We start from the raw sequence: 27987 nt of genomic DNA, 5'->3' as shown, positions 1-27987 counted from the left end.
TTGCTTTAAGTAGGGATCCTTTTCAAAAGTAAGTGGTATTGCATCTATATTAGAGTGTACTCACATTAGTCATACCGTATTGTACCTGGGCCCACTTAGCACCTAAACAAGGGCACACTCAAATCACGTGTCCCGGAACCACTTTTGGCACAACTGGAAGAGGTGGTCTAGGGTCCTGATTCCATGCACACACGCAGTGTCATTTATTGACCAATGTGACCACTCTATGCAGATTCTTAATGATAACTAACACAACTATTAATAGAATAATACAAAGACTCAATCCAAAAGTCAAACCTAAGGCACGCTCACTCCCCTGCGAACATAATTTTTTAAATTCAATTCATGTGATTGCTGGTTTATCAAAACATTCATGACAGCAGCATCCTTGCAGAATATATAATTAGAATGACTCCTTATAAGACTGTAAACAGTCCACAACTGAATCAGGGATATTGCAGTTAGACTGACAGATAGAAGTGATGGGAGAAGCAAATGGGCCGTGACTGGAATGCATAGTTTGAGTGAGGGTCAGAAGAGCGTGGTGGAAGTCAGCACAGTACAAATGGCCTTGTGTGAGTATGCCCTTGGATCAAGTGAGCTGTCAATCTGGATAAAACATGCTTAGAAAATAGTTTGGTAACTGTTTTATTCACATTGTGTGTTTGTAACAGCACTTTAGATCCCACACTTGGTATATCTTTACTAAACGTAGTTTTAATACCATTCAAAAAGTGTTAATGGCTTAATTTAAACTAGACTTATTTTTACATTTTTTAATCTTCAAACCTTAAATATACAGTATGTGGGATTAAATTATGGAATGGATTAAGCAAAGAAGCAATGTACTAATGTCATCCAGTTTAAGAAGCTGTTCAAACTCAAATTATTTACAAAGTACAAGGAATAATAATACTGATAAACATCTTGAACCTTATCAAATAAGGTGATAGTTATTTATCTCATTGTGAATTACACCTTACAGCTATTTATTCATTAGAACTTTATTATTTATTTATTATTTCTATATTTGTTTGTGTTACAGATTGAGAACAAAAAGTAAACAAACGCGTAATCAGTCGCTATAAAACGGAAAAAGGGTAGGATTAAATCAACTCTGCTTCTCCTACTCCTTTTTGAACATGCTCTAATGGGAAACTGGAAATATGTGATGCACCATAGTGTAACTATGCATGTTTGAAATAAACTAATGTCAAGATCAAACCCTGCACTTTAAAATTGACCGTTTTGATTGACAAGATGTAAACGAGCTCTAAGGACACATACCAGAGGTGGGAAACTTTGGGCACCCCACGATTCGATTACGATTACTATTCAGGAGCCACGATTCGATTAAAAATCGATTATTGCATTGTTAATTTATGTAAGTTGATGCAGTTTTACATTTCTTTTCTTTTCACTAAATAAGCATTCATCACTTGCAACTTTTGAAAACAGTGCATTTGTAATAAGAAACAGTTGAATTAATTTCCATTACCTTTATTAAATGAATGGAAATGTGTGCAAAACGAGAACATAAGGGCCCTAACATAAAAAGGAGCTGGTTGGATGTCTCGGTGAGTTGGCTCGCTGCGGTCAGCCAAATTTTAGAACTGTCTGCATTAAAGTTAAAGTACCAATGATTGTCACACACACACACTAGGTGTGGTGAAATTTGTCCTCTGCATTTGACCCATCCCCTTGGGGAGCAGTGGGCAGCAGCGGCGCCGCGCCTGGGAATCATTTTGGTGAATTAACCCCCAATTCCAACCCTTGATGCTGAGTGCCAAGCAGGGAGGTAATGGGTCCCATTTTTATAGTCTTTGGTATGACTCGGCTGGGATTTGAACTCCAACCTACCGATCTCAGGGCGGACACTCTAACCACTAGGCCACTGAGATAAATAAATAATCGATTATTGACGTTTACTAATTGATTTTACAATCGGCCTTGTGTGAATTGCGATGCATCTAAAAAACGATTATTTCCCCCACCTCTACACATCACCGTTATCAATATTAAAAAGTACAACATTTTCGTAACGCTGCAAACTTTGTTTGAAGTGCTTCTATTAGGATTTCACATTGAAGGATTGGGACCATCCCTTTAGGAGGGAAGTGTCTACCCAGATCTTTTTATACTAAGGTGACTAGACTTAAAGTTGAACAAATCAATCTACAAAAATTGGGTAAATACAAACAATAACAATACCAGCGCTGGGCAAAATGAACCGAGTCCTCTAAAGTTCGGCGCAGTCTCTCAAATAGATGACCTACTCATGCTTATATTAATTTTGCAGCCTTCCCTTAGCAGGGATCAAAAACGGAACTTAATTTGGCATGTGCGTTGCACACGCAAACCTTTGGCCACTCTCGCTTTGTCTTGTTTTTGGTACGTCTTTCTCCGGAACCTAAATGAGATACAATGTGTGTGTATTTGCAAAGATAAAAACACAGGTTGCATTAATGTTATGTGACCTGACATGAATTAAAGACATAATGTCCTTGAACATAATGTACTGCACATTAGGTAAGATCTCATGTACAGTTCACTCTGTCCAAAGGTGGAAAAATATTTCCCTTTCAGAAGTATAAATCAATAATACAAAAATCATGTGGTGGTTCATAGGGATGTAACAGTATGAAAATCTCACAGTACGATGTTATTACGGTATTAAGGCCGCGTTACGATATTATTGTGGTGTCTGTTAAAAAAAAAAAAAGGCTTATAAATGCCATAGTGTGGAAAATGATTTAGGATAAACACAATTACTGTAATTGATCACAAACATAATGTTCTAATCATACTACAAACATGTATTTTTAAGTGTAAAGAATTGTGCGGGAACATCCACTTCAGCAAATAATTAAAAAAATAAAATAAAACTTGCAGTTGAGTGTCTTTAAAGTGACAATGTAAACATCCATTGTAAAACAATAATGATCACTTTAGTGTCTTTCAACTTTTAATTTCTGAGAAGCAGTGTCCTCCACAGTAGACATGTATATATCAGTCTGGAATATTCTGTGTCTCAGAAAAGATAACTATTTAACTTTTAATAATGTAAATACCTTTTCTGGCTTAAAAGATATTTTCTAGGTGACTGTTTATAAGGAGGAGGCAACTTCTCCAGGGTGTACGCTCCAGCACCCCTGCGACATCCAGAGAGACAAGCGTTGGAAAATGTATGGATGAATTAAGGGGTTCATCAAGAAATTTTTCAGTTTACTCGTATCCTCCGCGGCTTTTTCACACAAGCACTTTGAACTCCACAGTCCAGCTAGCTCAGATAGTCCAGAAAGAGACAAAATTAATGCTGGAGAACAGATCCTCGTTTTCAAAGCTGCCATAATGATTTCCCGCGATGTACAGTATTTTTGGTGACTTAAGTCCGTGCGCTGTGACATGAATGGCTGGCTGTGTCGTCTTGGAAACGCTCGAGGCAAAAGTGGTGCGCTTTGCTTAGCAGAACGCATACCGTATTTTTCGGAGTATAAGTCGCTCCGGAGTATAAGTCGCACCGGCCAAAAATGCATAATAAAGAAGGAAAAAAACATATATAAGTAGCACTGGAGTATAAGTCGCATTTTTGGGGAAATTTATTTGATAAAACCCAACACCAAGAATAGACATTTGAAAGGCAATTTAAAATAAATAGAGAATAGTGAACAACAGGCTGAATAAAGTGTATGTTATATGACGCATAAATAACCAACTGAGAACGTGCCTGGTATGTTAATGTAACATACAAATCCCGTTTCCATATGAGTTGGGAAATTGTGTTCGATGTAAATATAAATGGAATACAATGATTTGCAAATTCTTTTCAACCCATATTCAATTGAATGCACTACAAAGATAGGATATTTGATGTTCAAACTCATAAACTTTTTTTTTGTTTTGCAAATAATAATTAACTTAGAATTTCATGCCTGCAACATGTGCCAAATTAGTTGGGAAAGGGCATGTTCACCACTGTGTTACATGGCCTTTCCTTTTAACAACACTCGGTAAACGTTTGGGAACTGAGGAGACACATTTTTTAAGCTTCTCAGGTGGAATTCTTTCCCATTCTTGCTTGATGTACAGCTTAAGTTGTTCAACACCCGGGTCTCCGTTGTGGTATTTTAGGCTTCATAATGCGCCACACATTTTCGATGGGAGACAGGTCTGGACTACAGGCAGGCCAGTCTAGTACCCGCACTCTTTTACTATGAAGCCACGTTGATGTAACACATGGCTTGGAATTGTCTTGCTGAAATAAGCAGGGGCGTCCATGGTAACGTTGCTTGGATGGCAACATATGTTGCTCCAAAACCTGTATGTACCTTTCAGCATTAATGGCACCTTCACAGATGTGTAAGTTACCCATGTCTTGGGCACATACACCCCCATACCATCACAGATTCTGGCTTTTCAATTTTGCACCTATAACAATCCGGACGGTTCTTTTCCTCTTTGGTCCGGAGGACACGACGTCCAGTTTCCAAAAACAATTTGAAATGTGGACTCGTCAGACCACAGAACACTTTTCCACTTTGTATCAGTCCATCTTAGATGAGCTCAGGCCCAGCAAAGCCGACGGCGTTTCTGGGTGTTGTTGATAAACGGTTTTCGCCTTGCATAGGAGAGTTTTAACTTGCACTTACAGATGTAGCGACCAACTGTAGTTACTGACAGTGGGTTTCTGAAGTGTTCCTGAGCACATGTGGTGATATCCTTTACACACTGCTGTCGCTTGTTGATGCAGTATAGCCTGAGGGATCGAAGGTCACGGGCTTAGCTGCTTACGTGCAGTGATTTCTCCAGATTCTCTGAACCCTTTGATGATATTACGGACCGTAGATGGTGAAATCCCTAAATTCCTTGCAATAGCTGGTTGAGAGGTTTTTCTTAAACTGTTCAACAATTTGCTCACGCATTTGTTGACAAAGTGTTGACCTTCGCCCCATCCTTGTTTGTGAATGACTGAGCATTTCATGGAATCTACTTTTATACCCAATCATGGCACCCACCTGTTCCCAATTTGCCTGTTCACCTGTGGGATGTTCCAAATAAGTGTTTGATGAGCATTCCTCAACTTTATCAGTATTCATTGCCACCTTTCCCAACTTCTTTGTCACGTGTTGCTGTCATCATATTCTAAAGTTAATGATTATTTGCAAAAAAAAAAATGTTTATCAGTTTGAACATCAAATATGTTGTCTTTGTAGCATATTCAACTGAATATGGGTTAAAAATGATTTGCAAATCATTGTATTCCGTTTATATTTACATCTAACACAATTTCCCAACTCATATGGAAATGGGGTTTGTATTATGGTAAGAGTCATTCAGATAACTATAACATATAGAACATGCTATACCAGGGGTCGGGAACCTTTTTGACTGAGAGAGCCATGAAAGCCAAATATTTTAAAATGTATTTCCGTGAGAGCCATATAATATTTTTTTTAACACTGAATACAACTAAATGCGTGCATTTTTAAAGGCCTACTGAAACCCACTACTACCGACCACGCAGTCTGATAGTTTATATATCAATGATGAAATCTTAACATTGCAACACATGCCAATACGGCCGGGTTAACTTATAAAGTGCAATTTTAAATTTCCCGCGAAACTTCCGGTTGAAAACGTCTCGGTATGATGACGTTTGCGCGTGACGTCACGGAGTGAATGGAAGTATTCGGACCCTATTGGATCCAATACAAAAAGCTCTATTTTCACCACATAATTCCACAGTATTCTGGACATCTGTGTTGGTGAATCTTTTGCAATTTGTTTAATGAACAATGAAGACTGCAAAGAAGAAAGCTGTAGGTAGGATCGGTGTATTAGCGGCGGACTACAGCAACACAACCAGGAGGACTTTGAGATGGATAGCAGACGCGCTAGCCGCCGACCTCACCTTGACTTCCTCCGTCTCCGGGCCGCCGACCGCATTTATGATCGGGTGAAGTCCTTCGTCGCTCCGTCGATCGCTGGAACGCAGGTGAGCACGGGTGTTGATGAGCAGATGAGGGCTGGCTGGCGTAAGTGGATAGCTAATGTTTTTAGCATAGCTCTGTCGAGGTCCGTAGCTAAGTTAGCTTCAATGGCGTCGTTAGCAACAGCATTGTTAAGCTTCGACAGGCTGGAAAGCATTAACCGTGTAGTTACATGTCGATGGTTTAATAGTATTGTTGATTTTCTGTCTATCCTTCCAGTCAGGGGTTTATTTCTTTTGTTTCTATCTGCATTTAAGCACGATGCTATCACGTTAGCTCCGTAGCTAAAGAGCTTCGCTGATGTATTGTCATGGAGATAAAAGTCACTGTGAATGTCCATTTCGCATTCTCGACTCTCATTTTCAAGAGGATATAGTATCCGAGGTGGTTTAAAATGCAAATCCGTGATCCACAACAGAAAAAGGAGAAAGTGTGGAATCCAATGAACCCTTGTACCTAAGTTACGGTCAGAGAGAAAATAGATACGTCCTGCACTGCACTCTAGTCCTTCACTCTCACGTTCCTCATCCACAAATCTTTCATCCTCGCTCAAATTAATGGGGTAATCGTCGCTTTCTCGGTCCGAATCGCTCTCGCTGCATTGTAAACAATGGGGAAATGTGAGGAGCCCTTCAGCCTGTAAAGTCACGCTACTTCCGGTACAGGCAAGGCTTTTTTATCAGCGATCAAAAGTTGCGAACTTTGTCGTCGATGTTCTCTACTAAATCCTTTCAGCAAAAATATGGCAATATCGCGAAATGATCAAGTATGACACATAGAATGGATCTGCTATCCATCATTTCAGTAGGCCTTTAAGTAAGACCAACATTTTTAGAGTATAATAAGTCTCTCATTCTTTTTAATAACATTGTTATACTGAAGCTAACCAATAATAAATAAAATACTCCTTACCATTAATGCGACTTCTTGAACAGGTGCGGTAGAAAACGGATGGATGGATTAAAATGCATGAGAATGTTTTATATTTTGAACGTTATTTTTAACACTGTGATTACCAGCGGAATTATTCAGTACTTATCCTGTTAAGTAATGTCAGCTAAGATTTATCTTAGAGCCAGATGCAGTCATCAAAAGAGCCACATCTGGCTCTAGAGCCTTAGGTTCCCTACCCCTGTGCTATACGTTTACCAAACAATCTGTCACTCCTAATCGCTAAATCCGATGAAATCTTGTACGTCTAGTCTCTTACGTGAATGAGCTAAATAATATTATTTGATATTTTACGGCAATGTGTTAATAATTTCACACATAAGTCGCTCCTGAGTATAAGTCGCACCCCCAGCCAAACTATGAAAAAAACTGCGACTTATAGTCTGAAAAATGCGGTACTATTTTTATTTTTTTATTTTTTTAAAAAAAAAATTAGGATTTGTTTATCTGTTTGTCAGCAACATAACTCAAAAGGTTTTGATTCATCCATCCATCCATTTTTTTCCGCTTGTCCCGTTCGGTGTCGCGGGGGGGGGCTGGAGCCTATTTCAGCTGCATTTGGGCGGAAGGCGGTGTACACCCTGGACAAGTCGCCACCTCATCACAGGGCCAACACAGATAGACAGACAACATTCACACTCACATTCATTCACTAGGGCCAATTTAGTGTCGCCAATCAACCTATCCCCAGGTGCATGTCTTTGGAGGTGGGATGAAGCCGGAGTGCCCCGAGGGAACCCACGTGACTGCGTGGGTTCCCTCGGGGTACATCTAACCCGAAAACAAAATATTTTCTTATCTACTACAAACACTTCACTTCCTGCTTATGGTTTTCCACAGCCCCACCTTGTCGGTCTTGTGCGGCGCAGAGGATTCTGGAAGATATAGTTTATTTTCAGACTTGGCCAAAGCTAAAGTGCCAGAACAAAACTACAATCTAAGTTTTGGTTTGATACCGTCACAACATTATTGTGAAGACTTTGAAACAGAAATACGGCGGTATCTACAAAACTGTTAAATGTCTGCAGTTTAGGCTGTATAGATACTCCACTCAACTAAACTCACTGAATAAAAATTGTTTGTTTTGCTTGTAGCGCATGGACCTGGGAGACTGCACCAAGATCCATGACCTGGCGCTTCGAGCCGACTATGAAATCGCCTCCAAGGAGAAAGACCTCTTTTTTGAGCTTGACGTAAGTGATTTGGCAATACAAGTTAATGCAAATGCAGAACAGGTGACAGAATCTGCAATGCACTGTTTTAACACAGGACTTCATATTTTATGTCAAGCTACTACCTGATCTAATAATTAATCGCTTTGTTTTGTGTTGTGTTTGAAGGCGGTTGATCACTTGGAGTCATTTATCGCCGACTGTGACCGCAGAACAGAGCTGGCCAAGAAACGCCTGGCTGAGACTCAAGAAGAGATAAGTGCTGAAGTAGCAGCAAAGGTTTGTTATAAACAATACATAACAAAAGAGCTGTTTTTTGCTCTTTGGGTGAAAAAGAACATGTGATGTGTGCTGCAGGCAGAGAAGGTCCACGAGCTGAACGAGGAAATCGGAAAGCTCCTCGCCAAGGCAGAGCAACTCGGAGCAGAAGGAAACGTGGACGAATCTCAGAAGGTTCTGCAGGAAGTGGAGAAGGTCCGCAGTAGGAAGAAGGATGCAGAGGTGAGGCTGAAGCACACACTTAAAAAAAGCATCCTAAAAGGTGTTTAGACTTCATGATGACTGGTTTGTGTGTTTTTTTAGGAGGAATACAGAAACTCCATGCCTGCCTCCAGTTTCCAGCAGCAGAAACTGCGCGTTTGTGAGGTGTGCTCTGCCTATCTGGGTCTCCATGACAACGACCGCCGTTTGGCCGACCATTTTGGCGGGAAGCTCCACCTTGGCTTCATCCTAATCAGAGAGAAACTGGACCAACTAAAGGTTTGCGGGAAGAACTCGACAGTCCTTTACTGTGAACCCTAGAGACTTGTCTTAAAGCTAGAGTACTTGAATCTTGTGTCACCAGGCAGAATTATAACTGTAAATCCCGCGCCCCACTCTGCGCACTTTTCTGATAGTCCCTCCTAGTCTCCTACTTTCTAGGCGTGGCCAAAATTGCGGACGAGAGCTGTACGTGCACACGCATAGGTTGGCAGTCTGAAGTTGCATCAAAGGATCCCCTAGTTCCTATTTTGGTGCACACTATCGGTAACACACGTCGCCACGCAAAAGGATACACAAAATATAGGAAATTGGAACACAGATTACTTGTCGAGAAGGAAAACAGTCACTTGCGCTTCCAAAGTTAGCACAGGACTGGCCCAGAATGCCCTCCATCTTGAGTACGCCGGACCAATATTTATTCAAGTTTTGGCTCTTTTTGGGTTTTTTAGACGTACATCGTCTTTCTTTTCTTCTTCTGATTTCCTCTTTTTGGGTTTTTTAGAAATATATGCTGTACCCAGTGGTTAGAGTGTCCGCCCTGAGATCGGTAGGTTGGAGTTCAAATCCCAGCCGAGTCATACCAAAGACTATAAAAATGGGACCCATTACCTCCCTGCTTGGTACTCAGCATCAAGGGTTGGAATTGGGGGTTAAATCACCAAAATGATTCCCGGGCGCGGCGCCGCTGCTGCCCACTGCTCCCCAAGGGGGTGGGTCAAATGCAGAGGACACATTTCACCACACCTAGTGTGTGTGTGCCAATCATTGGTACTTTAACTTTAACTTTAACTTTTTACTAGCAAGCGCAGGTTGCAATCTTTCCGGGTGGGTGTTCGGCAGCCATGCTTTATTGCAAACAAGTTTGCACCGTGCACGCGCTTCACTTTATATCGCGTCAGCTAATGAGGAAGCTCCTTCGTGGGCTCTGCTCACCCTTCCTTTCTCTATATCCTGTGATTGGATCTGGAGGGGTTGACCACCATGAAGACAAATTATTTTTTTCCTGGGTTTTATGTACTAAAATACTTAATTATAAGGCACAGACAGCATGCAGATGTAAAAAAAAATTCTGAAATGATTATTACGATATACTGTATGATAATATGATTTTTTTTTTAGTTAAAGAATATAAGATTTCAATTCTCTTTATTAGAAAACGGTTGTCGACAAGCAAGAGCAACGCAACCAGGACCGCCTGAAGAGACGTGAAGAAAGGGAGAAAGAGGAAAAGATGAAAAAAAGGTGAGTGCTCTTAATTAAATCCTAATGGTGCACATGTGTATGTTCATTATTTTAAAGTCTATTATTCTTACAGGACGAGATCCCGCAGCAGAGAGCCTAAAAGGTACAGTCAGAACTTTGTTTGTCCTATTTGCAATTTGTTCAGCTCAAATGTCCCTCTGAACTGAACCACGTCTTTTATTTTTAGGTCAGGTTCTCGTGACCGAAGGAGGCGCCGCTCTCGCTCCACATCACGAGACAAGCGTCGCTCACGCTCCCGGTCCAAGGAGAGGAAGAGGCGACATCGCAGCCGGTCCCGCTCCCGCAGCCGAGGACACCGTCACAGTCATGAGCAAAGCTCCAGACATAAGTACACACTTTTACTTTCATCAGCAAGACATTTATTTAATGCTCACGTTCTTCATAACTATGTTTTAACCATCATTGTTATATCACAATACTTATGCCTTAGATCAGTGGTTCTCAAATGGGGGTACGCGTACCCCTGGGGGTACTTGAAGCTATGCCAAGGGGTACGTGAGATTTTTTTTAAATATTCTAAAAATAGCAACAATTCAAAAATCCTTTATAAATATATTTATTGAATAATACTTCAACAAAATATGAATGTAAGTTCATAAACTGAACATCAAATCAAGTAGCCTATTTCATTCATTACCATAAACCCAGAGTTTCCCCCATGCAATGATGGTTTGACCCCCACTAAAATGTCTATCAAAAAGAACTGTGAAAAGAAATGCGACAATGCAATATTCAGTGTTGACAGCTAGATTTTTTTGTGGACATGTTCCATAAATATTGATGTAAATATTTCTTTTTTTGTGTTTGTTTATAATTAAGTTCATTAATCCAGATGGATCTCTATTACAATCCCCAAAGAGGGCACTTTAAGTTGATGATTACTTCTATGTGTAGAAATCTTTATTTATAATCGAATCACTTGTTTATTTTTCAACAAGTTTTTAGTTATTTTTATATCTTTTTTTCCAAATAGTTCAAGAAAGACCACTACAAATTAGCAATATTTTGCACTGTTATACAATTTCATGAATCAGAAACTGATGACATAGTGCTGTATTTTACTTCATCTCTTTTTTTCAACCAAAAATGCTTTGCTCTGATTAGGGGGTACTTGAATTAAAAAAAAATTCACAGGTGGTACATCACTGAAAAAAGGTTGAGAACCACTGCCTTAGATTAAACAGAAATGTATCAGAAAATAAGTAGTAGTGACATGTTGCTGACTTCAATATAAGAAATGTCTTAGATTTGTGTCCCAGGTATTTTTACATACCACAAAGTGGACAAAATATACTAGTTTTCCAAAAACTGGTCTAGGAAAAAGCCAGGTCAACTAATATTTGGTTAAATGTGATAAAGTGGAACATCTGAGGCCAAATATTGTGTTTAAAGGCACCGCTCATTTGTTTGTACTTGTAAATAATGTAAATTGATTTAGTCAATTCCTGGGTCAAACTGTCGCTATCACGAAGGCTTGGAAGTACAAGGAATGATTTAAATGGGTCATATTACAATTTTTGTTCTGCATTTAAAATATTTCCCTGTGGTCTACATAACATGTAGTCTGATCATCTCTTAAGGATGCGCTGTTTTTTGGGCGGTCTTACTACGTGCCTCCATTTCAACTGCGTCTTCTCCCCATCATCATGTTGTGGTTTTTAGCGCTTCCATATGAAGTCTGAAGGATTTAAGTTTGCCAGGGTTTCCCCCGGGAGTGACATGATGCATATATTTTCTCTAAAAAGGCAAAAAAAAATTGTATATGTACATACATTTAAAAACAAATGTTATTATAGTATTAAAATATATTTTTCTTACATACTATTATTTTGCTCTATTTTTGAATTGTTGCTGTTTATTGTACAATGAATGAGTTTTTTTTTCTCGAGATTTCTCCAATCCTTTAAGTCACTCTTTCTTTATTAAAAACAATGGGCAACAAATCTAGCATCTATTTCTGGTGTTATTGGAGACTGTACTCGTGTACGGAGACTCATTATTTCTATCGCTCCATCTCCATGAAAAGCGAACTGCAGAGAGCCTGACGTCACACTTGATTGGCGCTGCTGGGAACCTTTCTCTCCTTAAAAGTAACCACTGTCATCTTAAATTTTGAAGATCGCTGTCTGCGGTCAAGCGTCAGACTGTGTGTCTTCTTCTGGACGCTACAATACATTATTTTACTTTATTTTAACGTAAAACAACCCAAAATTTTGAAGATTTCAAATACATTAAGGGGAAACCCTGAACTATAAGTTACTGTGTATTAGAAATGGCAACAGCAGAGGATGCATGTACATGTACGAGCCAGTCTGCCCCGCAACAAGAGGAGAAAGAAAAATAAAGCGCTTATTGACTTCAGTGTCGGACTACATTGACAGCGGTTACATGGGCATTTCCAAACGTTTTTGGTCCCCTGCTGTTCAGTTTTCCCTCGGAGGTCAGTTTTCCAATTGTGAAGTAGGGGTCACTAGCAGAAAACAGTTTTTTAGCCTTATAGTATGCCGTCTTGAGCGTCTTCCAACGATACTTAACCTGCTCGGTTGTCCAAACATAACCAGCATCGCACAAGTCTTCACAGGCTTTTTTATAAATGCCACCATTCCTGTGCTTTTTTCCATCTATACTCGCCATAATGTTAAGTTCTTTTAGAATGCTAAGGCAGACCGTAGTCTCCTCGTCACACCAGTAATGCCGACTTTAGCTCGCCATGCTGTTTGTTTGTATTTCTCCTTCTTCCTCGTTCTCATGTCTCTCCCGCCCCGCTTTTGAAGTGTCACTAGACGTAACACCGTAAACGTGATGACGTTCCGTCCGACATCAGAGTAAATAGTTCTCGAGTGTATACATGCGTGATTAAACGGTTGTGGACAGGCGTTCACCAGCAGTCCAAAACGGTTCATCCGCACATAGACTGGGGCCCAGAACGGTTGATTTCACACGTTTACATGTGCAGTGCAAACCTTTTTCCCGAGGGAAAACTGAACAGCAGGGGACCAAAAAAACGTTTGGAAATGTGCATGTAACCAGGCTCACTGGTGCACTCACGCAAAGCTCTTCAGGTAAATTTCTACAATATATGGAGATATCCGCTGACGTCACACCTGGGGAAAAACGTCACAAATTAGACAAATTCCAAACAGCGCGTTTGGAGGAAGTATGAAGAAAGGCAAACATTTTATAAATATCTCCGCAATGCCTCCATGGTTTAATGTTTTCGGGGCTTAGGCTGATCCAAAATACACAAAAACTAGGTACCAATAGGTAAGAAAAGGACCCCTTAAAGTAATAAGAGTTTAAAAAGATTTGAAGCACTTCATTGGGTAAAGTTAATTTGAGATAAACCTTTATGAGTGTTAGACAACAAGATTGCTGCTTGTACCTGGTAGGTACATAAAGTACATAAAGACCACTTTCTTGTGCACTTTTTTACTTGTTCTGTTTTTTTATGTTGTACTGAGCAACATGGACAGATCTGTCTGCACCATTGTCTTACTTTGCAATAAATTCTATTTCCATTTCCATTTATTATTTTTCTCTCTGAGGTTTTAGTGTTTGCTTAATGACCGTAACATAAAAGTTGCCAGATGAGTTTGGCATCATGAAATTGTGGTTTTAAAATGTGTTTGGGGAATTTCTAACACAGGACTAAGTTGTCCTGGGCAAAGTATTGACATTCTCCACTCTGTGTCCTTGTGAACCAGGTCCTCCAGAGACGGAGAGCGCTCGTCTAGAGACAAGTCACGGGAGCATGATCGACGGGACGGCGTGAACGGCAGGTCGGACTCTCGCAGAGCCGACGACAGAGAAAACCTGTGAAGACCCAAACGTCCATTCATCCTCCCACACACACCATTGTGTGTTCTTCCCCCATTTGTCCATTTCCAAGCCACAGACTGTTCCTTATAGTCTCCATAGACTTGGCTTTTCTTTTTCTTTAATTACTTTTTATCAAGACACCGCTTATCATGATGCATTCTTCAGCCTGGTTGCAGATCTTGCAGTATACATCTTTGTAATTTGGTAGACCTTTATTCAATAAACCGCCACGCCAATAGAAAAATTACATTTGGTCTGCTTTTTTAATATTGTTTTGTCATCTTATGCAGAATCCTACATTGGAATTTGGATGGTCTTGAGTGTGAAACACATTTCTGCTGGTAGATTGCATCTTTTTATTTTATTTTGTGTACTGTTTGATCAATGCACTCTCTGAGTTTATGAGCCCCAATATGAAACAATTCAAGTTATAAGTTTCATCATGTCAGGTATGTTTTTTCTTCCAGTAAGTAGTTAAGGAGGAGTGTTAATGTTGTTGGAACTATTTAAGTGTTCTATTTTTTTGCCAGTTGATTTAAAGTTAATACAAACGTTTAGAGGATATGGCTTTTGAGTTGGCATGTGAAGCAGAAAGCGAGACATAATTTTTTGACACACTGGAACTGCTTCGTGTTGAAATGCAAACCGACTGTAATGTTTGTGTGTGAGGTACATCGCTTTACATATAATGTGAGGATGCCATCTTGTTCCACTTGGATTCATTGACAAAAATAAATTAACCCATAATAAAGTCTTTAATGCATTTTGGTCATTCATTGCTTGAGGCGTTGTTAAATTAATAGAGAATGTTATAGTTTATCTAGTCCATGTTACTGTGGACTTCACAGTAAGACCTAAGAGAACTGTGCTTTTTTGCAATAAATACAATTCTTACACTGCCAAAAATGAAGACTTGCAAAATGATCTGTTCTTTTCAGGTATGTATATATTATATTGCTATATAGTCCATCTATGACACATCTCACAATGTGCTGCTCTCTATTTTCAGATCCACCTTCATTTTCTGTTTCTCCATGACTGCTTCCAGCTCCGTGGCCCTTCGAGCATCCTGCAGACAGGAAGCAAGAGGGCACCATTAGGACTGATAGGAGGCCACGAAAAGGGGCAGGCATTATCAAATTACCTCCAGCAGAGATCGCTGCACCGCCAGTTGGCTGTATACTCGAGCGCCTTCCTCTGGAATAACGCTACGCAGCTCCTCCTTGTTGAGGGAGAACAGCTGAGCACCTGTCAGGACTCCCAAACATGTGACCGTCCTGGAAGGAACACGCCACAGGTGAATTAGTACAATGGAAGCTTATAATAACCTCGTTGTTCACGTTAAGCCCTATAAATATTACACACCATTACAGTAGTCACCTTATTGTGTGATTTAAACTACATTATTGTAACAACGACATTCATTCCTAATCAAATACACTATTTGTCACCTATAAAACATATCGACCTATATTGGATTGGTTTTGGCATTTTTATTGTATAAAATGTATTAAAGTGCCCCCACACTATCCTAAATTTTTCTGTATATGGTGAAAAAAGTTAACGATAGAAGAAGATAATAAAATGCTAACAAAATGTAATTGTAAAAATATTACTACTAATGGGAAATTTGGTTTAAACATTTTAAGTTGTGTTCAATTTAGGAAGTTTTTTTAGACACATACACAGTATTTCTTCACCTTAAGATTGACTATATTATATACATTCATGTGTGTGTGTATATATATATATATATATATATATATATATATATATATATATATATATATATCAGTGGTTCTTAACCTGGGTTCGATCGAACCCTAGGGGTTCGGTGAGTCGGGCTCGGGTTCGGCGGAGGTCAAAACACACCCGACTCATCGTGTAAATACAAACTTCTCCCTATCGGCGTATTACGGATACGGCAACAGCTGACTGGTTTGCAGGTGTGTAATTTGTTGTGAGTTTATGCACTGTGTTGGTTTTGTTGTTTGAACAAGGTGATGTTCATGCACGGTTCATTTCATGCACTAGTAAAAAAACATGGTAACACTTTAGTATGGGGAACATATTCACCATTAATTAGTTGCTTATTAACATGCAAAATAGTAACATATTGGCTCTTAACTAGTCATTATTAAGTACTTATTAATGCCTTATTCGGCATGGCCTTATTATAACCCTAACACTCTAACCCTGACCCTAACCAAATAACTCTAAATTAAGTCTTTATTACTTAGAATATGTTCCCCTAGTGTCCAAATAACTCTAAATTAAATATTTGTTACTTAGAATATGTTCCCCATACTAAAGTCTTACCAAAAACATATAACTTTGTCTTGAATTTGAAATTTTTTTTAAAAAAATTTTCACTAAAGAAGGGTTTGGTGAATGCGCATATGAAATTGGTGGGGTTCGGTACCTCCAACAAGGTTAAGAACCATCCATCCATTTGCCACCGCTTTTTCCCTTCGGGGTCGCGGGGGGGCGCTGGAGCCTATCTCAGCTACAATCGGGCGGAAGGCGGGGTACACCCAGGACAAGTCGCCACCTCATCGCAGAGGTTAAGAACCACTGATATATATATATCCATCCATCCATCCATTTTCTACCGCTTATTCCCTATATATATATATATACACCTCTGTATTGGCAGAGTGGCAGTGGTTCCTCTCTTTAAGAAGGGGAACCGGAGGGTGTGTTCTAACTATCGTGGGATCACACTCCTCAGCCTTCCCGGTAAGGTCTATTCGGGTGTGCTGGAGAGGAGGCTACGCCGGATAGTCGAACCTCGGATTCAGGAGGAACAGTGTGGTTTTCGTCCTGGTCGTGGAACTGTGGACGAGCTCTATACTCTCGGCAGGGTCCTTGAGGGTGCATGGGAGTTTGCCCAACCAGTCTACATGTGTTTTGTGGACTTGGAGAAGGTATTCGACCGTGTCCCTCGGGAAGTCCTGTGGGGAGTGCTCAGAGAGTATGGGGTATCGGACTGTCTGATTGTGGCGGTCCGCTCCCTGTATGATCAGTGCCAGAGTGTGGTCCGCATTGCTGGCAGTAAGTCGGACACGTTTCCAGTGAGGGTTGGACTCCGCCAAGGCTGCCCTTTGTCACCGATTCTGTTCATAACTTTTATGGACAGAATTTCTAGGCGCAGTCAAGGCGTTGAGGGGATCTGGTTTGGTGGCTGCAGGATTAGGTCTCTGCTTTTGGTCCTGATGGCTTCATCTGGCCAGGATCTTTAGCTCTCGCTGGATCGGTTCGCAGTTGAGTGTGAAGCGACTGGGATGAGAATCAGCACCTCCAAGTCCGAGTCCATGGTTCTCGCCCGGAAAAGGGTGGAGTGCCATCTCCGGGTTGCGGAGGAGACCCTGCCCCAAGTGGAGGAGTTCAAGTACCTTGGAGTCTTGTTCACGAGTGAGGGAAGAGTGGATCGTGAGATCGACAGGCGGATCGGTGCGGCGTCTTCAGTAATGCGGACGCTGTATCGATCCGTTGTGGTGAAGAAGGAGCTGAGCCGGAAGGCAAAGCTCTCAATTTACCGGTCGATCTACGTTCCCATCCTCACCTATGGTCATGAGCTTTGAGTTATGACCAAAAGGACAAGATCACGGGTACAAGCGGCCGAAATGAGTTTCCTCCGCCGGGTGGCGGGGCTCTCCCTTAGAGATAGGGTGAGAAGCTCTGCCATCCGGGGGGAGCTCAAAGTAAAGCCGCTGCTCCTCCACATCGAGAGGAGCCAGTTGAGGTGGTTCGGGCATCTGGTCAGGATGCCACCCGAACGCCTCCCTAGGGAGGTGTTTAGGGCACGTCCGACCGGTAGGAGGCCACGGGGAAGACCCAGGACACTTTGGGAAGACTGTCTTCCGGCTGGCCTGGGAACGCCTCGGGATCCCCCGGGAAGAGCTGGACGAAGTGGCTGGGGAGAGGGAAGTCTGGGTTTCCCTGCTTAGGCTGCTGTCCCCGCGACCCGACCTCGGATAAGCGGAAGAAGATGGATATATATATATATATATATATATATATATATATATATATATATATATATATATATATATATATATATAAAATATTTGCTGCACTCCAAAGGGACAAGCGGTAGAAAATGGATGGATATATATTTATATTCTAGTTTCTTCAAAATAGCCACCCTTTGCTCTGATTACTGCTTTGCACACTCTTGGCATTCTCTTGATGAGCTTCAAGAGGTAGTCATTTGAAATGGTTTTCACTTCACATGTGTGCCTTATCAGGGTTGATTAGTGGAATTTCTTGCTTTATCAATTGGGTTGGGACCATCAGTTGTGTTGTGAATGAGAAGGTGTGTCCAAACTTTTGGCCTGTATTGTATACACACATACATACAGTGGGTAGGAAAAGTATTCAGACCCCTTTAAATTGTTGACTCTTTGTTTCTTTGCAGCCATTTGCTACAATAAAAAAAGTTCCATTTTATTTCTGTTCACTCAGCACACCATCTCAAACTCAAAAATCAGAAGTACGTAAGTATTCAGACCATTTGCTCAATACTTTGTTGATGCACCTTTGGCAGCAATTACAGCTTCAAGTCTTTTTAAATACGATGCCACAAGCTTGGCACACCTATCTTTGGGCAGTTTCACCCATTCCTCTTTGCAGCACATCTCAAGCTACATCAGGTTGGATGGGAAAGGGTTGGTTTTCATCCAGGATGTCTCTGTACATTGCTGCATTCATCTTAATCTTTGTCAGGGAGGTGACCAAAAATTTATATTTATTAAATTTGCAAAAATGTCTACATTTCTATGTTTTCTTGTTTAGATGGGGCGCTGAGTGTACAGTACATTAATTAGCAGTAACATGAACTCTTTTGATTTGAGCAAATGGCTGCAATGAAACAAAGGGGGGGGGGGATTCAAAGGGGTCTGAATACTTTCCATACCCACTATATACACATACATACATACATGTATATACACACACACACAGACACACATACACTTAAATATATATATGCACACACACATAAAGTATGTGTGTGTATACAGATATTTATTTTCTTTCATTTAAGTCCGTCAATTACAAAAGACGTCATATAATTTGAGATAAAATCCATATAGCTGTCAAATAATGTTGTTTGAATCAAATTAGGAATATATAAAACAATCTATACCCCCTTTCAAAACGCTAAATAGTTCATTCCATCTGGTAGTGGGAAACTCAGCATAGAACACTTCACTCTTCACTCAACACAGACGTCATAACGTCATCAAAGCTCACATTTATGCATTCACACACAGCGCCTCCATTTGGGACCCAGGATGAGTTGATCAAAGAAAGAAAAATAATGTGGCAGCATCAGACAAAGTTAAGTCTATGTTTCACTTTTGCATTTCAAAGTACATAACTGTGGTGCGTTTAAGTACCCTTGATTAAAGTTTGAAACAGAGGTGTCACTAAGTTTTTAAGACCCCTAGTATATAAGTCACAATAATGATCATGTAATATTATCCACTGATGGTAATCTTTAATGAATCAGCTATAATCTCTACCTTACATTATAAAGTATTGTAAACGGAAACAAATCAGGTTTATACGTATGCTTTAAAAAGCTAGTTTCAATTAAGTGAGTAATTGTTTTTTTTTAGTGCATATAAACATACAAGTGTGTGTATGTGGGGCGGCGACATTAGGTTTAGGGTGGTGTGGAGGGCCTTACGGAGTCAAATAATTATAATAAAGACCGAAATTAGGCCGCACACCTTTTGTGTATGAAAAATAAAATACTTGTTAACGACAATAAAAAACAGCGCCCTCTGGCAGGATTTTGTCTTCCCTGCACTTAATAGCCACAGTGTACAGTCTTGTTTTTCATAGGCTCCGTCTGGAAAAAGTACTTTCATTATGACTCTTTATTAATGTATCAAAGGTTTGACTCACGGGTCACTGAAGCCTTTCCCTCGGAGCCACTGCATCACCTCCTCTGAGTTGGAGTGGTAGTTGAGAGGAAGGGAGGTCTCCGTGGATCGAGGGATGACCAGAGGTTTGCTGTTGATGGCCTTTCCGTTGGTCAGCCTCTGGAGCAGCTCGTCATTCACCATCATAACTGAAAACGATTAATATGTGGAGAATTTAACTAGAAGAAATGAAATTATACACTATAAAAAAGAATGCCATCCCGCCTACATTACGGCCTTGATACTTGATAAGAAGGCGGAAGATTGCCAGGCTGGTTATTGAATGCCGTTTTTACAGAAAATCAAACAAAAAGGGGACCGTGTGTGTAATATTTAAAATACTCTATTTTTACGTACTATATTTAGTAAAACATTGTTTTTATGTTTGTGTATGACATTGCATTTGTGTCAAAATACCGGGGTATTTTTTTCAAGTTAATTCAAATTAAGCATGCAAGTAATTTGCTGTGATAAATAAATCACCAAAATGATTCCCGAGCGCTGCCACCGCTACGGCTCACTGCTCCCCTCACCTCCCAGGGGGTGGAACATGGGGATGGGTCAAATGCAGAGGGTAATTTCACCACACCAGTGTGTGTGTGATTATCAGTGGTACTTTAACTTTAAAATCATGATTAATCACAATTAGAAAGTGTGATAAATCTGATCCAAAAATTCTTCAAATGACAGCACTAATATTGATACAACAGTAATACCGGTAATGAAGTTCCTAATCCAACTCCTAATAGTTCATTTAATTTAACATGGTAAAATAGGTTACAATTAGACTATATACACTATTTAATTAGAATATTTAAATATTTTTTGTAACAAACAAAATGATACAGTCATTACAGCAATACCAGTAATTATGTTCTTAACATTGTACAAACTTAGCTCTTCAACACGGAAAGGTTATAGGTTATATTATAGGTTATAGTAGCACCGCTATACACTGTTTAATTAGAATATCAATATTTTTCTTATAACAAACAATATCGAATCATTTAAACCAGGTGTGTCAAACCCGTTTTTATTGAGAGCCACTTCGCAATTATGACTGCCCTCAGATGGCCACTTTAAAATGTTGTGGCGGACAACATTGAATGACATGGTGGGCCAATTTAAATGACATAGAAGGACATTTCCAAATGATATAGCAGACCACATTAAATGATTAGGCAAACAACATTAAGTGATGTGGGGTACCATATTGAATGACATGGTGGGCCACTTTAGGTGATGTGACGGATCACATTAAATGATATGGCGGGGCACATTGAATGACATGGGCCACATCAAATAATGTGGCAAACTACGTTAAATGACATGATCGGCCACTTTAAATGTGGCAGACCACATTGAATGACATGTTGGGTCACTTTAAAAAATGTGGCGGGACACATTAAATGATATGGCAGACCACATTGACTGACCATGGTGGGCCACTTTAAATTATGTAGCAGACCACGTTAAATGATGTGGCAATCAACATTAAATGATGTGGAGTACCATATGGAATGACATGGCGGGCCACTTTAGGTGACATGCGGACCACGTTAAATTATACGGCGGGCCACATTAAATGAGATGGGCGGCCACTTTAAATGTTGTGGCGGACCACATTGAATGACATGGTGGGCCAATTTAAATTATGTTGACGGGCTACATTAAATGATGTGGCAGACCACATTGACTGACATGGTGGACCACATTAAATGACATAGAAGGACGCTTCAATTGATATAGCATACCACATTAAATGATGTGGCGGGCAACATCAAGTGATGTGACGAACCACATTAAATGATATGGCGGAACACATTGAATGACACGTCAAATGTGATGAACCACTTTACATGATGTGTTCGGCTCCTTTAAATGTTGTGGGGGACCACATTGAATGACATGGTGGGCCACTTCAAATGTTGTGGCGGACCAAATTGAATGATATAGCGGGCCACTTTAAATAATGTGGCGAACAACATTAATAATATGGCCCACTTTAAATGTTCTGCCGGACCACATTAGGTGATGTGACAGACCACATTAAATAATATGGCGGGCCATTTTAAATTATACTGCAGACCACATTGAATGACATGGTAGGCCAAGTTAAATGATGTGGCGGACCACATTGAATGACATGGTGGGACACTTCAAATGATGTAGCAGACCACATTAAATGTCGTGACGAACCAACTTAAGTGACGTGACGGACCACATTAAATGATGTGACGGACCACATTGAATGAGATGGTGGTCCATTTTAAATGATGTGATGTGGCACTTTAAATGATGGGGTGGGCCACATAAAATTAATCCAAAATCTGGCCCCTGGGCCGTGAGTTTGACACATGATTTCAACTGTTACAGTAATTACATCATGCAGAAAATATTAGGAACACACCCTCGTTGAAAGTGTGAATATACATATATTTTTTTTAAATCTGAGTCTTGAAGCCCAAGCCAGCGTCCTTCATGTGTACCTTTGTCGTCTTCTACTGCCGGTGCTTGCTGGTTATAGGCGGACTGGCTGTGTGGCCGTGAGAGAGCAGGGTTCTGTGGCAGACTAGGTGGGCTCGGTGGCACGCTGGTGAAGGTCTTGGGGAGGGGAGGCGGGCCTGGAGCCTGCAGCAAAAGAACGTGGGAACTCAGCAAGTCATCTGTGACACACTGAGACTAACAGGCGTGTTTGTGTGTCTCACAGAGTGCGGCCTGATGCTGGTGACGGGACTCTCTACGTGAGCCGCGGGCTCCAGGATGTTGAAGGGAACAAAGCCCACCTGGTTGAAGCGATTGCGACACTTCCACCAGCGTTTGGAGGACTCCAGCACCTGGCAGGCAAACAGGAAATGGTACCCTTCAGACAGGAAATTGAACCTTTTGGTGAGTGAAGAAGCATCAGTTGTACCTCGAGCGTATCGCCTTGTTGCACGGATAGCTCAGTGTTGTTCCTGGCGTTGAAGTCGTAACTGCAGCTGTAGACTTTTGCAGCTTCATGAGAATGTCCTTGGCTGTCTCTGTGTGGAAGCCACCAGTTAAAATATTTGATTAAATGTATATTTTATAACTATACAGTAGGTTCTTTTGAAGTGGACTTACGTTTCATCATTCATGTGGTTGTCAGGAGGCTGGGCTTGTTGCTGTCAACACACACACACACACTGAGGTCAGTAAGAGATGGGTAAACCCCATTCATGTTAGCAAGATTATAAACTATCAGGTTTAAAAGACCAAAGTTGTTAAATGATATTTGTGTAAAAATAATCCTAAAATCAACAATTAGTAGGGGTGTTCAAGTTTTTAAAAATGTATTCTAATTCTAACAATTCATCAATCAAAATTACTGATTACCAACGCAATAGATTATAGTAAACAGTGTGCTGCTGCAATGTTTATGGATGCAACAAAAACATTTTTGACACAGTTAATCCTAATATTTTGATAAACAAATTAGACAGTATTGCATTTGAGGGCGGGTTTTGAAATGGGTAAGAAGTGACTTAACCAACAGGAAGCAATGCGTGAAGATAGGTAAACAAACGTCTACAGAGCTAAATATATCCTGTGGTGTACCCCAGGGATCAATACTGGGACCAAAATCGTTCAATGTGTACATAAACAACATTTATAAATGTATTACTTATGGAGTATATTGTGAATAAATTGAGAACAGGAAGTGAACTAAAGTTTTAGCAACTGCTATGTAAAAAAAAAAAAAAAAAAAGGGGCTAGGATTAATTAAGCTCTGCTTCTTCCTACTCCTTTTCGAACATGTTGAAACTGGAAAATGTGATGTATCATGTTGTATGCATGCATGTTCGAAATAAACTCAAACTCGAACAGTGTTACTGTTCAAATTGTGTGTAATGTTACAGCGGTCAAAAATATCAAATATACTTGTTAAATAAAATCTCTGCCTTGTTTTTCATGAATATTTAGGCCAACTACACGACTACATTTGAATGTTAAATCATTATGGTGGTACTTGGACAGCCAAGTGTTTTGTAAGGTGGTACTTGGAGAAAAAAGTTTGACAACCACAGATATATGAATCATTTCCACAATGTAAACACAATGAGCGTAGCAAATATCCTTATGTGATAAAACACACTTTTTTTTCTCATTTCCGACTAAAAGATCTAAAAAAATAAAATTAAAAAAATTGCACTTGAACTACTGTTAGGTGTGTATATTTTGTGTTATTTTGTTTTGAAACACATTTTTGGTTGATATAAAAAATTACTTCACAATTTTCAGGATATGTTTGAAGATACATGCAGTAGTTTTTCGTTGGAAAGCAACAAGTTCAATTGGTTTTAATCTTAAAATAAATAAATAATGCAAACTGTGATAACAGCACAGTATGGGTTAAGAAGCCTGCCACTGTATGCACCTTTATAAGGCAGAGGGAAAACAAATTGCTTTAACTTGGAGTATAAGTAGGATAAATAAATAATTTGAAACTACTTATTCACAAACATAAGTGGTACAATTCCAGTATGACTCATCCTTTTGCAAATAAGAACACCCATGCAAGATTTATCAAATATTATCTACCACTTAAAATGTCCTCGCCTTTGTATACACTACACAGTTGTCATATTTTGAGTAACTCGCTCACAATGTGCATAACTTTACCAGGCATACCTCTTGTTTGACTCGGAGGGCTTCATGTTTGTGCTGTGACTCGACCGGATCCTCCCAAACCTGCCCGTCCGCCCTGAACGTCTCTGGCTTCCAGCCATCGAGGAACACTGGGGTGTAGGGCGCTATGGGTCCTCTCAGCTCCGAGCTGAAAGCACAGATGTTAAAATAAATATTTAAAAAAATATTTAAGAACAGTTTATAAGTCTGCTATTTTGGAGTAATAGTTGGATGTAAATATCTAAATGTATTTGAATTAGATTTTATTTAAACATCTCACAGTATTGCACAATAATAACATTTGTTGTAATAATACATTGCATTTACAATAGCACTTTTCTAAGTGTTCAAAGATGCCGAATAAAAAAGGAACAATTTTGATAAAATAAGAAAACATATATTTTAAATACTTTAGTTTAATATAAAAAAAAGGCTAAAATAAATTTGTATTTTTCAAACAATTTTTCACACTCCCTTAGCTCCAAGCTGAAAGCACAGATGTAAAATTCAGGGCGGCGTAGCTCAGATGGTAGCGCAGCCAGCTGGAATCTTGATAATTCCTAGTACAAATCCAACTTTCGCCATCCTGCTGTTGTGTCCTTGGGCAAGACACTTCACCCACTTTGCTTCTAGTGCCACTCACACTTGAGTAAATGTAGTTTAAATGTAAATAACGGGTTTCTTAATGTAAAGCGCTTTGAGTCACGAGAGAAAAAGCGCCACATAAATATAATTCACTTCACTTAAAGAAAATAAAAAAGTTTGTATGCTTATTATTTTGAAGCGTCAGTTAGATGTAAATATCCCAGTTTTATTGGCAAATACAATAAAATAATAATTTTCTAATCTATATAAATTTTCTTTTATTTAAACATTTCACAATGCAAAAAAAAAAATAATAATAATAATTATAATACATACAATTTTAAATAGCGCTTTTCAATGTGCTCAAATATACCAAATTAAACAAGAAAAATGTTTTATAAGATCGGGGGAAAAAATAAAAGCTGAAAAAAACTGTATTTGAAAACAATTTAAGACATACAGCCATTGGGTTGAAAATACTACTAGTAACAATAGTAATAGTTATTAACAATAAGAAAACAAATTACTGTTACCTATTAAAGACTGCTTTATGTATTTAAAACTATTTTTTTTGTTAAAATAAAAGCTTTATAAATATACACCGATCTGAAACTACCAGAGAGATCATTGTTGTCATTCTGTTTGGCCAAATAAGGTACGTATGAAAAAGTGCAGTTTTACTTCACTTCTGTAGAAATGGTAAAGACTTATCTTAACAACATGTCATAACAAACAAGTGATGGCCGCTACTGACCGAGCATGCGTCCAGTTGGGACCCAGCGACGTCCACAGTTGCCTCTCCTCCACGTTCAGGTTGTCTTGTAGCAGGGACACGGCAGCCGTAGTCAGGGCGGGGCTGGACACGGAGGCCCCGAGTGCTGGCCCCCCTGTTGTCTTCACCATCTGCACACACACCCAGATAAGACAAATCCACTCTTCACACACGCCCTTGTCTCACAAAGTTAACATTTGTCATCTCACAAAAAGTGAGTACACATTTCACCACCCAGAAACCATTTGGCTCTCAAAGAACAGTGCTTGAGGAATGAAACTTTGATCTACATTAGAGTAGTCAGTGTACAGCTTGTATAGTAGTATATATTTACTATCCATTGAAAATGAGTCAACACACACTCATTATTGTCTAGCAGTCATACATAGTGGTGGTACTGTCTTGGCCTGGGGCTGCATGAGTGCTGCTGACACAGGGGAGCTGCGGTTCATTAAAATATAAAAAACATGAATTAATTCAAACATGTACTGTAACATACTGAAAAAGAACACGATCCCCTCGTTCAGGGAATAATGACAGTTTTCCGACACACACTTTAAAAGCTGTATACAGACTACTCTAAACTATCTAAGTTCAATTTCTATAGGATTGCCTTTTGAAAACACGTATAATAAAATGGTTGCTGGGTTCATGAATGACAGATAAAAGAAAAGGCTGGGACGCGGGTATGAAGAAATGAAACACACCCATATAGAGAAAGACAAGTGCACTTCAAAGCTGATTTTGAAATATGACTAATATTGTAACCAAATGTTGAAGTGCTGCGCGTGACCCTTGGTGGAAATAAGCACATTCGTGTAAACACGACATCTTTACCTAACGCGTATACACCCTGTAGTGTACACTGCAGAGTGAGAGCAGTAAATCACGTTCCTTGTGCGTTTAACATTCTTGGCAATTACAATTATGATTCTCAGTGCTATTTTCGTTCAAATTCATGACAGAATTTCCGCTTGGACTTAATAAAACACACAAAAAAAGTAAGACAAAGTGCCGTAAAGACCTTGGGAAAAAGTTTCTTCATTATTCCAAGCATCTTTTTGTTTTTGACCCAGGAGTTTATCAAATTATTTTAACATTATTAATTAAATGTAATATTACTGTCATCTTTACTCTACTGTGGATTTTTGGCCTTCAAATTAAGCATTTTCAAGCTAAATGAACTACAAATATTAATACTTCACGTGTTTAACACTTGATGAGCCCATGGCTCCTAAAGTGAGTACAATCATAATGTCTAATTTTCTATTATTATGTCTGCGAAATTTGATTTTAACAAGTTCAAAACTGACTATGTCGGTGTTATTTCATATCGAGAGGGCTCTAAATATGTTAATAAACATGTTTAGATGGGCATAAACAGCTTTGTTATGCTCTAACAATGAAAATATTAGATTCATAATTCCTACTTTGCATATATTATTTTAGCACAGTCAGGCCTGGAAGCAACTACTTTGCAATTGGATGCATATGCAAAAGTGCAATATATTTATCTGTACAGTAATCTATTAATTAATATCTGCACCTTATTGCTCTTTTATCCTGCACCACAACGAGCTAATGCAACGAAATTTTGTTCTTATCTGTACTGTTAAGTTCAAATTTGAATGACAATAAAAGGAAGTCTAATTCTAATTGACAGCAATAAACATAGAACGATTATTGTCCATTTACCAGTGCTGTAAATATGGTAATACTATGTGATTATTATAGACAATATTTGTATTTTAGGATACTAAAGTTGTCCCTCGCCACATCACACTTCAAATATTGTGGCTTCACCACATTGCAGTTTTATAGAATTTTTTTCTAAAACATTTTAAAAAATTGGAGTCTAAATTAAACATTTTCAAACCTAAAAATAGCTGAATAAACTAAAAATATCAATACTACAGTAGTATTGGACGCTAGACGAGACCAAACCAATCAGAGCGCGCTGTTCAGTATTGTGGCCACTGATTGGCTCAGCCTCAGGAAGCATCACTATGTTGGATTAAAAGAGTGTAAAAGTGACTGAAGGGTGTTCGTTCATGTCAAGAAAGCTATTTAGAGGGTCGCAAACCATTTTT

The 27987-nt window shown here is 39.4% G+C and overlaps 2 protein-coding genes across 6 annotated transcripts in view; one reads left to right on the top strand and one right to left on the bottom strand.

Moving 5' to 3' along the window:
- The window catches only part of luc7l (LUC7-like (S. cerevisiae)), a 20164-nt gene extending 5444 nt beyond the window's left edge, over nt 1-14720 (top strand). For all 5 annotated transcript variants that reach the window (XM_062055978.1, XM_062055982.1, XM_062055981.1 and 2 more), the window contains 8 exons: nt 8036-8134; nt 8282-8392; nt 8471-8614; nt 8696-8872; nt 10029-10117; nt 10191-10220; nt 10305-10466; nt 13843-14720. In XM_062055978.1, the coding sequence (XP_061911962.1) occupies nt 8036-8134; nt 8282-8392; nt 8471-8614; nt 8696-8872; nt 10029-10117; nt 10191-10220; nt 10305-10466; nt 13843-13957 (927 nt within the window). In that variant the 3' untranslated portion in view covers nt 13958-14720. The remainder of the gene's footprint in view (nt 1-8035; nt 8135-8281; nt 8393-8470; nt 8615-8695; nt 8873-10028; nt 10118-10190; nt 10221-10304; nt 10467-13842) is intronic.
- The window catches only part of LOC133655638 (epidermal growth factor receptor kinase substrate 8-like protein 1), a 26180-nt gene continuing 12867 nt past the window's right edge, over nt 14675-27987 (bottom strand). The window contains exons 11-19 of the mRNA XM_062055976.1: nt 25880-26028; nt 24544-24688; nt 22996-23036; nt 22805-22913; nt 22599-22727; nt 22380-22521; nt 19874-20039; nt 15102-15234; nt 14675-15026 (exon numbers count right to left, since the gene is read on the bottom strand). Coding sequence (XP_061911960.1) covers nt 14940-15026; nt 15102-15234; nt 19874-20039; nt 22380-22521; nt 22599-22727; nt 22805-22913; nt 22996-23036; nt 24544-24688; nt 25880-26028 — 1101 coding nt within the window. The 3' untranslated portion in view covers nt 14675-14939. The remainder of the gene's footprint in view (nt 15027-15101; nt 15235-19873; nt 20040-22379; nt 22522-22598; nt 22728-22804; nt 22914-22995; nt 23037-24543; nt 24689-25879; nt 26029-27987) is intronic.

Source organism: Entelurus aequoreus, linkage group LG08 (assembly GCF_033978785.1).
Source record: "Entelurus aequoreus isolate RoL-2023_Sb linkage group LG08, RoL_Eaeq_v1.1, whole genome shotgun sequence".
Taxonomy (NCBI): domain Eukaryota; kingdom Metazoa; phylum Chordata; class Actinopteri; order Syngnathiformes; family Syngnathidae; genus Entelurus; species Entelurus aequoreus.
This window is presented reverse-complemented; position numbering and strand designations above follow the sequence as displayed.